Below are 15,490 nucleotides of genomic sequence, written 5' to 3' on the forward strand. Positions count from 1 at the left end.
TGTGGGTAGAAGCAGGCTGTGAGCTCCTGCCACCATACCTTCCCCACCCTGACAGACTGGACCCTGTAAAGTGTGAGCCAAAATAAATCTTAAGTTGCTTCTGTCAGGAACAAGAAAAGCAAGTGATACACTTTCTCATCTATCCATTGCCCTACTTGTCACCATCTAACCTGCACATACGGCCCCGCTAGCCACCCCGCTCCACAGCAGCCACCCCGCTCCACAGCAGACACCCCGCTCCACAGCAGACACCCCGCTCCTCAGCAGCCACCCCGCTCCACGGCAGCCACCCCGCTCCACGGCAGCCACCCCGCTCCTCGGCAGCCACCCCGCTCCTCGGCAGCCACCCCGCTCCTCGGCAGCCACCCCGCTCCACGGCAGCCACCCCGCTCCACGGCAGCCACCCCGCTCCACGGCAGCCACCCCGCTCCTCGGCAGCCACCCCGCTCCTCGGCAGCCACCCCGCTCCACGGCAGCCACCCCGCTCCACAGCAGCCACCCCGCTCCACAGCAGCCACCCCGCTCCACAGCCAATGGCAGCAGAGCACTCTGTCCATGAAGGAACTGTAGGATGAGATCTACAGGATCAGCTACAGCTCATCTTAGCAGCCCTTCCTTACCACCATTTAACTCCTTATTCTCCAAGTTTCTTTCCTTCACTCCCGCACGAGACCTCCCTTTTACTAGACATCTTAAGGTAACCACAACTTCAATTACTTCCTCTACTCTCTGATTTTAATACAGCTTCCACTGTTGTGTCTTGAACAGTTTTATCTTGCTCGCACACTAAAATCATAGATTCCAAGTGGTTCCACGGAAGTAACCAGTAAATCAAAGAAGCAGTCTTAGAATGTAAACTGTAGGAAAACTTCCCCCAATGACTCTCTTTTTGTTTTAGTGTAAGTGCTATTTTTGAAAGAGTTAAAGTTGGGCTATCACAAGATGGAACAACTTATAGAAGTTCACATTCAACTTCCAGACATTCATTCCCATACATCGCTTAAGGTCAAAACTATTTTCTTCTCCAGTCTTATTCTTCCTCCATTAACTGTCTGGGAGGGGGGTGAGAATCAAAATTTACCCAGTCCCCTTAATCAGAACCTTAGACATCTTTTTTTTTTCTTTTTCCTTTTGTTCTCCCTCTATATCCAATAGCTAAGTACTTCCTATTTAACCTCATAAACAAGTTCTTTGTCCCCATTCAGTCACCACGGCCCTTGGCTGGAACTGTCTTTCCCTCCTGCCAGAATGAATATGCTCCCTTACCTAAGGAATACGATCCTTAAGCAGTCCTTAATTCCCTTCTTTCTTATTGGCCAGCGTGATCTAGTCACAAATCTATATGATCGTGACTTTTCAATTTCATGTGAGAGAGAGTTCAACAAATATTTCCAGTATAAAACTCAAACTCTCGACACCACTGACTTTGGCATCATAGAGATGTGTTTGCATCCCAAGTTCAGACAGCTAGATTCTCCAAATATTTGCTTCTCTTTTGCCTCAGTGCACTGGGAGTCTGGACTCCTGGAACAGAGAATGAATTTGAAGGTTCAATTAGAGAAAGCATTTAAAAACGCACATGAAACGATTACTCTTCCTTAAACACCACCAAATACCAGGTCTCCATCACCTTCCCCAAGTGTGACTTCCTTCTACTGGTACTGTGAGACAATCACATTACGGTGTGTGTAAGGATCCAGATCACCCGAATCCAGACTATTTTGGCTTCTGCCTGAGCAGTTATGTAACCTTGGGGAAGTTACTTAATTTCTGCATCTCGCACTCCCACCTTCCCCCAACCTCGGTAAAATCTGAGAGATGTAACATTGGATTGCTTTAGAGTTAGGGAACTCCGTTGGCATGGTGACCAGTACACGACGCTTGCTAAATGTTAATTATTCTCTACCATCCCCATGAATTAGGACTATAGGTACCCCACCGCGTGGTGTCCAATTTTGTAGGAGAAAACTGCTCTCGGCATTGCTAGTTAAAGAAAGAAAATCTGGAAACGCCTCTCTGTAGATAGGAGAAAACAGGCGATGTGTGAGCTGCTGGCTCCCACGTTCTCTGAGCTGGGAGGGACGAGTTTAGTCTTTATTTTTACGTATGAGGAAGTTGAAGGGTGACGTGTCCTCGGGCCTCGTGCAAGGCACAGTCACAACTCTTTATTGAGAGTGAGACGAGAGCCCCGGAGTTGCTATGGTTAAGCTGCAAGCGAAAACGTAACACTGGGAAGACGGGAGCATTTAGCTGTATACAACCGGCCAAGTCCGGTGCAACTTACTTGGGTAAGCAAGGGAAAGCTGTCAGACATGGAGAAGCCCCGCTGCTGACAGAACCAGCTCTCTACCAAGCGCGGCCTCGAGTAGCGAACTGCCGCAGCTCAGGCCCAGGACCCCGGCTCCAAGCTGCCCACGATGAATGCAAACCCGAGTCCGCGCGGCGCGGCTTGAGAGCCGGGGCGGGGCTTTGCGAGTCACGTGCCTGGGCCGTAGGCGGGCGCGTGGAGGGAAGTCTGGGTCTGATTGGCCGCCCGTCACCAGGTGACCGCGGAGAGCGTTCCGGTTGGCAGGAGCCGGCTAGCGGCCTTCAGTCTGGAGGCGGCGACGGAAGGAGGAGGAGCTCCGGCCGCGCTCTCGGCCCGCAGTGGCTGCGTCTCCCAGCGCTTGTCGGGTCCCCACCCCTTTTAAATAAGCCGGGCTGGTCGCCGCCCTCGCAGACTAGTCCGCTGTGGGGAGGCGGCGGCGGCGAGCCGGCGGGGGTGCGGCCGAGGCCGGAGCCCTGCCCCGGGCCGGGCGGCGGGGCGGGCGGGCGCGCAGCGGGCGCGGCGGCGAGTGCGGGCGGGCGCAGCCCCGCTCAGCCCGGGGCTGCCAGCGCCGACCGCGCCATTGTTGGGGGAGGGGGCGGGAGCGGAGTCCGGGGCGAGCGGAGGCGCAGGCAGCGGCCGAGCGGAGCGGACGCGCCCCATGGGGAACACGCTGACCTGTTGCGTGTCCCCCAATGCCAGCCCCAAGCTGGGCCGGCGTGCGGGGCCGGCGGAGCCCGACTACGAGTCCGAGACCTACGAGGCGGCGGCCGGGGACGCGGTGGCGGTAGCGCCGACGCCCGCTGCGGCCGTGGAGCCCTCCGACTTGGATTTCGGAGCCGGCGAGGGGCACCACCTGCAGCACATCAGCGACCGAGAGATGCCCGAAGGTGAGGGGGCAGCGTGCGCGTCCCGGCCGCGGCGCACCTCTGGCCTCCACCTTCTCCCGGGGTCCCGCAGGGAGGTGGGAGGCGGCCGCCGCCTCGGGTTCCTCACTGCCCGGAGTAGGCTGGCGCGGGCCTGGGCACCGGGAGTGAAGGCTGTGTGTGGCTCGCGTCTCCACCCCTTATTCTTCCTAGGGCCGCGGCTGGCCAGTTTCTCTCCCACCCCTACGCCCCAGTTCTTGTTCTCATCCCGACCTGGGACCCTGCAGCCCCCTCCACTTCCTCTTTGTAATGCTGGGCACTGTCCAGTGGGACTTTTAATCAAGACTTCATGTGCCTGTATGTAAGTGCCCCTTTTCCTAATAAAACTCCCAGGACCTTAACCTCGGCGTAGCCATCCTATCTCCCTGTCCTTATTTAGCCACATGGTACCTAAGGTAAGAACCTAATGGTTCCTCCTCCCTGGAACCAGTTAGGTAACCGATATTAAAGCAGTCCAGAGTCAGCCTATTTGAGGATTTCTTACTTACGTTGAAGTAGAGGTTGCCACAGAAATGTGTTTGATATTAATAGGATTTTAAAAGTATCTTCAATATAGGTGGTTTTAATTGGAGCACAGAAAGAAAGGAGATTGGGAAAGGGGCTTTTGTGAAAGATGCCAATGTTCTCTTCCAGGGCTACGTTTAAGTCCCGTCCGTCCGTGTGTGCCCCCCACCCCCCGCAACACGCTCAAGTTTACCCTCGGACTTCTGCTCACTTTAAAGTTCTCGTTTTGATAAATACGTCGCCACTTTAAAACCAAAGGAAGAGGGTTGGGAAGAGATTGTTGGTCAGTCGTTTCAAAGGAGTCTAAAGCTAAAATTTAGCCTTAAATTAGTAATGTAAAGGTTTGGGAGTGGGGGTGAAGCACTCGGGTGCTTGAACTGTTTATTCCCATGGCTCCTTTCCCTCCCTACCTCCCTGCCTGGAGAATTTTATTCAGCACTAAGCATCTTGAAGTAAAAGACCAGTTCAGCATCCTGAACCGCTGGAGGGTGGGCTGGGCGAGTAAGAGGGAGAAGCGGAAGGGCTGGAAGCTTTATAATTAAAAACTTGAAAACCTGTGAGTCTAGAGAGAAGTAATACGGGGTAACAAGATGGTTCTTGAAGGCTACAGACTTTAAGACAAAGTATCATCAAGTGTTTAAGCCAGATTGACCTGTTTGTTTCACTTAAATGCTACAAATGATTTCTTTTTATAACCTTCTTTAAACTTTAGCTGGACCGTTGGTGTCTTCATGTTAAAATAAACTTAAGGCCCATGATCGATACACTTTTGTAACTTTTTGTAATATTTAAATATTATAAAAGAATGCAAAAATAATTGTATCCTTAAACAGTGTGCTGCTTGCATGCCTCTGTTGTGTGTGTGTGTGTTTATGAAAACTGTTCTAAGGGAAGCCTCTGGGTTTACAAACCAGTTAGAATGTGGGTAGTGTTGGGTGAGAATCCAAATAGGACCTTTTTATAATTCTTGAGGGATTACAACACAATTTCATGTGTGCTCATTTGTCCCCCCGCAATACAAAGGAAGTCTGTCTGCATTCTCAGTACTGCTGATGAGGACACAGAGTTAAGATAGGACTGAAGCTGCTTCTGTGTGGAACTGTTCTCGAGACTAGTGTGGAGGTGTGGTGGATGTGCTGGGTTCAGCTCTTGAGAATGGGTCTGTATAGTAGAGCTCCGTCCTTCCCTGTCTTAGTTACAATACAAGTAACTGATGGAAAGGCAGCGTTTGCTGGAGATCTCATACGTGTTCTTTTCAGTGAGAGTGAGTGAAGGGAGAGGTAAGGATGTGGCCTGAATTCACTGTTCTGGTAACCATGGGTGAAGCTGAGGAAGCTGACATTAAGAATGACTGGTGAGAGGTATGTGAGCATAGACCTATGTGATAAGGAATGCTAAGTCAGAAATTTTGAAAAAAAAATGCAAGCATAGAATTTAAGTTTATTAATATTCCCATTAACATTCCAGTGTTTCTTTTAAACATTTTTAGGTCTGGAGGACTACTTTATGGTATGATATGGACTTGCGCAGCAAGTACAGACCCCTTGGCTTGATCCTTAGTGCTGCATTTGACTGAAAATACCAAATATATATAAACACATTGAAGGTTTGCTTTTAATTTCTATATTTCAGAAAATTTTATACCAGTTTCCTTGGAAACTGAGAAATAACTTAAAAAGTAGCTTTTATTTATAGAGAAGAATTGAATTTTTTGATTTCTTAGATAAAATCATGAATAAATGATCTGCTTTATTCTGGAGCATTCAAAGTCACTTCTAGAACTTCCACAGAACGTAGATTAGTATTTCCTAATCATTGGCTCTAATGTCATGTCTGATAACTGAAGGTGACATCAGTAACACAAACTAGGGTACTGGGGCTTCTTTTCCCAGCCTTTCATTCAACTTTCGTGTTCTGACTTTAGGAACTATGCTTATTGCACTGGTCAGAAGAGCTCAGAGTGAAGAGATGGCTCAGAGGTCCTGAGTTCAGTTCCCACAACCACTTGGTGGCTCACACCATCTGTAATGCCCTCTTCTGGCCTGCAGGTGTACATGCAGCCAGAACACTGTACACATAATAAATAAAGAAAAAAAAAATGCTGTCTCAGCCGGGCGGTGGTGGCGCATGCCTTTAACCCCAGCACTCGGGTGGCAGAGGTAGGCGGATCTCTTGTGAGTTCGAGGCCAGCCTGGTCTACAAGAGTGAGTTCCAGGATAGTTCCAAAGCTACAGAGAAACCCTGTCTCGACAAACCAAAAAAAAAAAAAAAAAAAAAAAAAGTGCTCTCTCAAGTCACCCTTGGAAAGAACTGGCAAATATGTGGGAAACCTCTGAACCTCTTTCCCCTTTCTAGTAGCTATTAGCCATTTTTTAAAATATGTTTGTAAGAGCTATAGAAAACACAGATAAGCCATTTTTATCAATATTTTGGTGTTGCATCTTCTTGAACCTTTCATATGCCTGTAAATAAAACATTTTCCTTTATAAAAATGAGATTGTGTGTGGTGCTTCCTATCCCCAGAACAATGCTTCATCCCCAGAGCATGCTCCAGGAAGACAGTGCACAGTGCCCTATGGCAAGCCTTTTATTAACTTCTTAGTATACCATTGAATAGCTGTAGTATTAGATACACCAGTCTCATATGGTTAGACATCTTTCGTAGTGAAATTATGCCTACTCTCATAAGATAAAAACAGATTTTGATGATTGGTGTGTTCTACCTCTGGATAGAATTCAGGTGGTATATTTAGTCTTACAATTTAGTGCATTATGATGTGTCATTGGTGTTAAAGGTATTTAGTTCTTATGCCAGACAGTTTGATGGTAACACTGATTTTTTTATTAGTCATTAACTCTCTGATTAGATTTATGATTCTTAGTAAACTATCTCATGTCTTTATTTCTGAATAGCCGCTGCTCTGAGAGGTCTGTCAGTAATGCTGATCTCAGATGACAAACCGAGGAGTCTAGACATAGGGGAAAGTGAAAGATGCCCGGCTGGTCTGAGTACCCTGAAACATGTGTATTGAGCACCTTGAATGGCTAGGCAGTGCTGCAGATAGAGGCAGTGGTAGAAAAGGAAGTCCCTCCTAACTCTGAGACAGCTGGGAATAGACAGTAGCGAGTCATCAATAGACGGTAGCGGTAGGAAGAAAACCAGAGAGAGCAGTGATTGGGAGAGGGACAGTTTTACACTGAGGTGATGAACGATGACTGTTGTCTCTAAGTAATGTGTGGACTTTCTTAAAAGGGAAAGGAACCAATAGAGGGTGAGGGGAGACTTCCCTGTAAGACAGGTCCCTTGAGAGCTTTTTATATGGGACCAAACTTGGTGTCTGTAAATGACAGAAAGGAAGAGACACAGTAGAGAAAAAGGGCTGCCTAAAGAAAGATGGTGGATTAGGCCTTTATATGCTAAGTTGACCTTGACAACAATGTGAACTTGGGTTGTATTGGGAAACCACTGGAGAATTATACACAGGGAAACAAGTTCTTTGTGAAAAAGACCAGATTAGTGGCTTTGTGTGAATGCACTATGATGTATGCAAGAGACCAGCTGGGAGTCTGGGCAGTAATTTAGGGAAAACCAGTGGTGACTTGAACCAAAAAAGCATTATTGCCTAGGGAATAAACTAGGCTGGCTCAAGGCAGTGAAGTAAATAAAGTAACAAAGATGAATGGACAAGTGACAAAGAAGTACAGGTGATCCTTACACTTCACACATGAGAGAAATGTGAATGAAAACTGCAGCTCCTCCTCTGGGGAGTGGGGAAACCCGAGAACTCAACAAATATTGGTGAGGGTATAAGGAAGGTTATATTCATATATTGCTGTTTTAAATGCAGAATGATTTGACTCCATGAAGGGGAATTTGGCAAAAATCTAACAACATTGCTAGTTTATCTAACCTAGAAACCCTGCTTTAAGGAATTTATGCTAAAGATGTGTATACCATCATGTGAGACAACGTATTTTCAAAGTTCTTGCTGTATTATTTTTATTAAGATGATAGGCAGCAACTCATATGCAGTAAGAGACAGGTAAGATAAACTGGCATATCTACATGGTTATGCAGTTGTATCTATAAAAGGAAGTATGGACCTGTAGAACCATAAAATAAATGAGGTATTTGTTTAGAGCCATCTTCAGGGTAGATTTCATGAAAGGGATTGGGAGTGATGTATGGAGAACAGCAAGGAAAATATATGTTCAATTATAAAAAACACTGGGATTCTTGATCTTGTGTAATTATGAATATACCCTATTATCTAGTGTTGGCCAAAGCACATACATGTTTGCCTAAGAATTGCTTTGATAAAGATTTTCCAACAAGATGGCAACATTGACCTGTTTGCTTCTGTGGGTGTGAAGACTTTGTAATGTGTTGTGTGTGTCCTGTGCACTTCATTTTATCCTCTCAGGGTTTTGAATTAGTACAGGAATCGTAATTCCAGTTGTATAACATATCAGCCTAGAACTTAGAGAAGAGGACTCAAAATGGGCTTCTTTGGGTGTCATCTGTCTTCTGTTTTCTTTTGAGGCTGTTGAGCTTTGATGTTCCAACAGTAATGTTGAGGAACATACAATGAAGTGAAGGTAGTAATTGTGTAACCTAGAAATGATCTTCAAAGTTTAAGTGAATAAAATCCTCTCAAGCAATAGACTAAGGAAAAAAGTTTCAATATATGAATGATCACAGCCATTAAAACATAGATTGAGATTTAGGGCAGGGGAATACTGAGAGCTGGTGAAGAGGCAGGCACAGAATGGTTCGTTGGAGGCTAGGGAAGCTGGGCAGCAGTGACCTCTAGATTGAGGACCCTCCGCTGAGGTAAGCCATGTAAAGTGTAGACTCTGTGATAGATTGATCTGACAGTGCAGTTGTGAATTTTGTAATGTTTGTATTCAAAACCACAAAACTAGTACAGTACATGCATGTTAAGGGATGATGGAGCATGTCAGTAAGTAGACTGTCTTCAGACGAGTACCCAGGAACTGCTGACATACTCTGTTTAACTGTGATATATTGAAACTGCTATTTTGGAATCAACTTCCCCCACACCTGAAATGTGCTGTTTCTATCTGCCGATGTCTTGGTCATTGCCTTCTTTAATATTTTGATAAGGAAATTTTGTGATGGATTATGATTGTGTAATGTTAACATTTTAGCTTTCAGCACTACATTTAGTTATTCTAAGTTGAGTGGATTTTTTTAGTATTTTTGATATGTGATTAAGGTGGGTCATACAAGGTATAGATTCTTGGTCTGGAGGAAAAGCAGTTTACCTACCATTGCTTTCAAGCTGAATTGCAACTTTAATTGATAATTCAAAAATGGTGGATCTTAATCATAATTTTATCATAATCATAATCTTAATCATAATCCTTTTCTTGACTTATTTGTCCTAGTTGAGAGCATTCTTAGAGGTTTCTTTGTGAGAGGCGTGTCCGTGTATGTGTGTGTACTACATGTTCATATGTGACAGTCAGGGAAAGGGTGCTCCTACTCATTCCTGCTTCACCTATTTAAGACATCCAGGGTCTGCCTGTCTCTACCTCTCTCTTTCTGGAACCACAGATGCAGTGTTAGGTGCCGACTGTCCATGAGTGCTGGGGCTCACACTCTGGTCCTCATCCTTGTGCATTGAGCACCCCTATCAGCTGAGCTGTCTCACCAGCTCTGCTTACAAAGAAGATACATGGTAATTGGTGTGTTCTCATTTTCTTAAATCCAAGTGTGTGTGCAGAATGTGTATTTACGGATCCTAATGCTTTGGTTTGTAGTTGGTTATTTTGCCTCTGGTACATAGTGAGTAGAGTAGTATGACTCACCAGCGTCTCCATGGGCTCTAGGGAATAGAGTTAAGGGAGTACAGAAACAATATAGTTTGTATATAGGGCCACTGTCTACTGGCTTATTTCCATTCTGTATAAAATAGCAGCATGTGGTGATTATAGTAAATGGAAAGTACATACTACATGGAAAACTATGGTAGCTACATAACAACTGTATTTTCTCAAAACACTAAGCAAATTAGTATTGAAACCCTGGTGTATATAATTCCTATAGGCTTTATATAAGTGATTTTTTAAAAGCTGATCAATATGAAAATATTTTAACTATGGGAGAGTGGCCAACCTGTAACCAAATATATGCAAGCTAGAGTCACAGTAATGTTCCTCATTCACAAACATCAGGAATCTTTTTAAGTATCTAAAACTAAGATAGCAGTGAGAACGGACATAATTGCTAGTTATACCTCAGCCTGTGCCTTTACTTCTTTGGAAAGCTATGTCGTGTTGTATATGGAGCCATGAAAATTACCCAACTATGAGCCCACATTTGAAGGTCTCTCTTAAAGAGATAAACAGCATTATTTAAAAATACAGTGTAATAAAAAAAATGATTGTGTACTCATAAAGACAGAATTTTGTGTCTAAATCCCCGATACTGGAGTGGCTAAGCTAGAATGGGAATAATACTTGTTGTATCATTATACATTATTCAACAATAAATACTTTGAGGGTAGGAATGATTTTCTTTAATACAACGCAAGTTGTGAGCTGAAAAGAGATTTTGTGTTGTTTAGAACTGATAAGAGGTTTTGTTTTCTTGTGGTTCAGTACCAAGGGGCAGGTATCTAAGCACTGAGCTACACTGTTTTTAACTTTTTGTAAAAATCTACAAGAAACATAGCTGAAAGTTCATTATTGTGAGTATATCTCTTGGTAGTTTTTTTTTAATGAAGTGTTATTTTAGCTTCTGCTAATTTCTGTTGCTAAGGAAGACTTTTATCCATCTCATTTTTAATGTGGTCCATAATACTGATTAACTGTGTTATTTATAATTATGCATCAGTGGAAATCTATCTCAAAATCAGTGTGTACTCACAAGGAGTTCAGAGGAAACTAAACTAAGTTTAGCTTGACCTGTGAATTATGTGATCTCAGAATGCATTTTGGTTCCTCTCTGCTGAAAAGGCTTTCCTCCCGGAAACCACTGCGTCTCCTAACTAGCTAATGCCCCTCCAGCACATTTGTCTTGAGAGTTGTGATAGACTGGCCATCCCTGGGACATGTGCCCACTCCAAAACCTTCTCTCCAAGACATGTTCTTGATTTTATCACAACCGTAGATTTTGTCTTTAGGTCCAAAATTGTACATTATCATTTGGCTTTTTTAAAAATGTATTTTATGTGAATGTATGTGTACCTGAGTGTATGTCTGTGTGTGTGTGTGTGTGTGTGTGTGTGTGTGTGCGCACATATGTGTATCCCAGGAGGCCATAAAAGAGTGTTAAATGTCCCGAAGTCGTTGTTACAGGCCATTGTGAGCTGCCCAACAGAATGCTGGGAACCAAATTAAGGTCTTTTACAAGAACAAATGCTCTTAACTGCTGAGTCATCTCTCTAGCCACTCAATTTACATGCATGTTTTAAACAGTCTTCTTTGATTTTAACACTTAATTTTCTTGTACTCATGAAATTCCTTAGATTTTCTTTTTTTTCCATGTCTGGGGATCAAACCCAGGGAAACACTGTACTGACTGAGCTATATATGACTTCAGCCCCATCTACTGAAATTTTATAAAGAACTTTTATTGTGACACAGAGACTGCTACATGATATAGCTATTTCAAAAACTATTTTTAATAGTGTGATCTGCAAGCTACATTTTAATTCAAATGGCAATATGTTTGATTTTTAGGAGGAGATCGTCCTCTATTGCTTTAGAAACAAGCTTTAGATTAGACCAGCTTAGATCTCTGCCTGTCACTTCATGCACACGTGGCTTTGTTTTCCACGTAGCGAACTTTGTTTCACACTTAAAGATGTCAGAAAACCTTACAAGTAATTTTGTGGGGCATCCTTTAGAATAATTCTCTTCAGCTGCTACACGCCTTTAATCTTAGCCCTCTTGAACCTGAGGCAGTCAGAAAGATCCAAGAGTTCAAGCCAGCTCAAACTACAAAGTGTGATATTATCTCTAAATAAATAATTTAAAAATAAAATACAGTAAGTGATTCCAATTCCTGTTCCACAAGGAAGTCCTGAATTACGTTTACGCAGGACTCCGTGTTTGTTGTTTGGAGGAAGGAAGGGGGTTCTAAGTGTATGCATTTGCGAAATGCTGAGCTAGACAGTAGTGCTCGTTGAGTAGGGCTATGAGAGTTAGGTTTTGTTCTTGGGGTGTATGAACAAGTGCGCGTGCCCAAGGAGGCCTGCCGAAAGCATTGGGTCCCCTGGAGCTAGAGTGATAGGCAGTTGTGAGCCACGTCATGTGGGTGCTAGAAATGGAACTTGGATCCCCCAAAGAACAGTATGCTAACTGCTGAACCAACTTTCCAGCCCAGTGGAGCTGACTGTTAAGTGTGTATTCTGTACAAGCCAAGGATGTAGTAGGTACATTGTGATTCACCACTAAACCCCCTTTTCAAGAGTAGAATGTTGGCTGGCAAGACTCAGGAAGTGTTGCCATGTCTCTGCCCGGATCTTGTTCCAGTTTCTGACAAGACCGGTTAAGTGGCTTGAGATGAGCATTGCTCAGAAATGCCATAGTTTTTTTCCTTTCTCATTACAACTTTCCTTATTCCATGTGATGGCAAAGTGTTCATTATGGTTAGTTTAGAATCTGTCTTCTGCTGGGCAATGGTAGTGCATGTCTTTAGTACCAGCACTTGGGAGGCAGAGGCAGGCAGATCTCTGCGAATTCAAGGACAGCCTGGTCTACAGAGAGAATCCCGGGACATCCAGGGCTACACAGAAAAACCCTGTCTTGAAAAACAGAAAGCAAACATACACACAGCCAGAAACAGAGAGAGAGAGAAGGAGGAAGTCTATCTTGTGGCCTTGGTGAAATAGATGATCTCCTCTTGCTCCCAAGGTAGACTGCAGCAAGTGAGTGCGGCCTAAGAGACTGAGGCCAAAAGTTAAAAATCAGTTTGTAGTCATGGAAGTTAGGTGGGTTAGGCCATTGATTTTTATGCAGCCTTACATATGCATCATGGCTTGCTTCCACTTAAACAGCTAACTAAACAAGTTCTCTTGTCGGATGAAATTAGAATTCATCAAGTGGTTAAAGAATGTTTATAAAAACCTGATGTCTTTGTTGTCGCATATTTGATATATTGAGCTGTGTCTGACAGTAAGTTGACTTGAGGCTGGTTGGAAACTTTTAGTAACATCAGCACATATATTAGATAAGTAGGAGGGAAGGGCATACATACATATATATATATATATATATATATGATTCTATTAAAGTTTCATGAGGTTACTTAGAAATACATTTAAAGAGTCTAAGACATAGATAGTAGTTTTCACATGAATAGAGAGATTCTTCAGTTTTCCTATAGAATTTTTGTTATTGCTTTTATTTTCTCATGTTCATGTCTGAAAACCCTTCTCCTCAAAGTTAGAAGTGTTAATCATGATTTTCAAAACCACCTTCGCTTCTTCTGAGACAAATAATCATGTCTTTCTCTTTCCTTCTGTAGATTTAGCTTTGGAATCAAATCCTTCTGACCACCCCAGGGCAAGCACAATTTTCCTCAGCAAATCTCAGACAGATGGTAAGACACTTTTCCCCACCGAGGAAAGCCTGGAAACCATCTCTATTTAGTATGATACATTATTGGAAATATTTTTTAGAATTTATACACTGACTTAAACTTTTAATGTGCTTGTATTTGATATGTGATGATATGCTTTGTTCTGACATCACTCTTTCAGGGACAGCCTGCGGATTTTGTAGACCCCCCCCCCCCACTTGTTGCCAGTGCAGATACGTGATTTAGAAGTGGCATGGATTTACGACTGTCTGCCTCTTTCCTTCTCTTCCTTAATCCAGTAGTGTGTTTTAAAGACAAATGATACAGTTTAGGGTTCTGTTAGATTTTTAGGTGAAATGCCAAAACAAATGTGTTATATATATGGTCATTTTGACCCATTTCATATAGTAAGCCTGTGTCACACCCAGATTTATGTGACTCTAAAATTTCAGGCTATTTAAAACCTCTTTGTCTTGTTGCAGCAGAACTTAGAGCAAACATGTCCTAATGTTTCCTAGAAGGTTTGCTGGTATGTGAATTTTCTATCATGCTTGCTTTAGGTTGAGAGTCTGAACTGTGGGATTCTTCCATACTATTTTCTGTAATGTTTGGTTAAGCTCACTCCCACTGTGGACTATGAGAAGTGAGGATCCTACGATAATACTGGGAATGATGCAAGTATGCAGCCCGGGTTAAGAAGAGAGGGGTGCTGCAGGCCTGCTTTTCATAGCTTGTCGAGTCTGCCTGTCTTGAACTATTGATTCTGCTTAGTGGTGCCGTATCTCTGCGCACATGTGGAAGCTATCTTAACTGAGAGGTGGCAGTGCACACCTTTAGTCCCAGCACTCAGGAGGTAGAGACAGGCAGATCTCTGTGAGTTCCAAGACAGCCAGGGCAACACAGAAAAACCCTAAAAAAAATAAAATAAAAGCTATCTGTACCTGCCCCCCATTAGTGGGAAGGGCGTATGTGTCTTAGAGTACAGTCTAGTGTTCACAGAGGAGACTGGGGAAATAGTGTGGCCAAGGCTCTCTTTCTGGAGTGTGTGTGCCATAGATGTCCTGCTCGGTTAGTTTAGCACACTCCTTTGAAATGCTCTTTAAGGTAGGCTTAGTGCTAGATGTATGACAGATGTTTTTATTAGCTGAATCTCTCACCTGACCTAATGTAGTTTGTCATTTTCTTTTGTATATGAAAATTCTCGTTTGTGTCTACTACATTGTCTACTAGGTTAAAAATAAAATTTAGTTTTTCGATATACTTTATGCAGTTTATTTTGACAAATTTATTTTGTTAGAACTATTTTTATTTTTTTTATTTTCGAGACAGAGTTTCTCCATAGCTTTTGGTTCCTGTCCTGGAACTAGTTCTTGTAGACCAGGCTGGTAGAACTATTTTTTTTTTAAGTAGAATTGAATTTTATCTGACTTTGCATGTTGGTAGTCCATCAGATAAGTAACAGCTACTTTTATTTTTCTGTGGCATTTGTATCAGAATTGATCAGTTAATTTTTTTTATTCTTAGTGCGTGAAAAGAGGAAGAGCAACCATTTAAACCATGTAAGTAAATAGTTGGAAACTTAAGAAATTGGTATTTGAATTACAAGTACGTCTTCAGTGATACAGTGGGGATGCAGTGCTGTTAGTGTAGACTTCCTGTACATTTTCTACAACCTCCTCTCAGATAATAAATTTACCTAGGGAAGTCTGACTTAATACCATTTTTATTTTACTTACTCATAGTTACATAACATGGTTGTCATACAGAGACATGCCTGAATTTTTTTTCCTTTTTTATCCTGATTTCTTTAAGATGTACTTACTATTTATGTGTATGTGCCTGCAAGAGTATATGTGTACTTTATAGGTATAGATGCCTTCAGAGATCCAAAGAGGGAATCAAATCCCCTGTAAGTGGAGTTAAAGGTGGTTGTGAGCCGCCCGCTGTGAATGGTGGGAGCTGAGCTGGTTCTCTGCAAGCAGAGGAGAGCTCCGACCTACTGAGTCTGATTTGTAATTGAAGTGACCATTATTTCCCTCGTCCATTTCCTCAACATAAATCTTAGTGTTTTCACTGTGACTGTGCACATTGTTAACTGCTGGGCCGGGTAGTGTTGTGATTGTGCTGCCTCCCTCCTCCCACACCTTACTTCTTTCTCTTCCGTGGTTTTAAATCTGGATTCTTCAGGCCCTCTCCTCTCGG

General features: G+C 43.3%; 1 protein-coding gene across 2 annotated transcripts in view; it reads left to right on the forward strand.

The window, feature by feature from the left end:
* The first annotated feature begins 2,712 nt into the window (after positions 1–2,712).
* Positions 2,713–15,490, forward strand: part of Ccnyl1 (cyclin Y like 1) — a 33,035-nt gene continuing 20,257 nt past the window's right edge. Inside the window, exons 1-3 of one of the 2 annotated variants that reach the window (XM_041631965.1) lie at positions 2,713–3,195; positions 13,235–13,309; positions 14,813–14,847. In XM_041631965.1, the coding sequence (XP_041487899.1) occupies positions 2,967–3,195; positions 13,235–13,309; positions 14,813–14,847 (339 nt within the window). In that variant the 5' untranslated portion in view covers positions 2,713–2,966. The remainder of the gene's footprint in view (positions 3,196–13,234; positions 13,310–14,812; positions 14,848–15,490) is intronic. The other variant, XM_041631964.1, reaches the window with a different exon arrangement.

The sequence above is a fragment of the Microtus oregoni genome, unplaced genomic scaffold, assembly GCF_018167655.1.
Source record: "Microtus oregoni isolate MIOR12 unplaced genomic scaffold, Mior012 000038F_ref0000394, whole genome shotgun sequence".
NCBI classification, from domain to species: Eukaryota; Metazoa; Chordata; class Mammalia; order Rodentia; family Cricetidae; genus Microtus; species Microtus oregoni.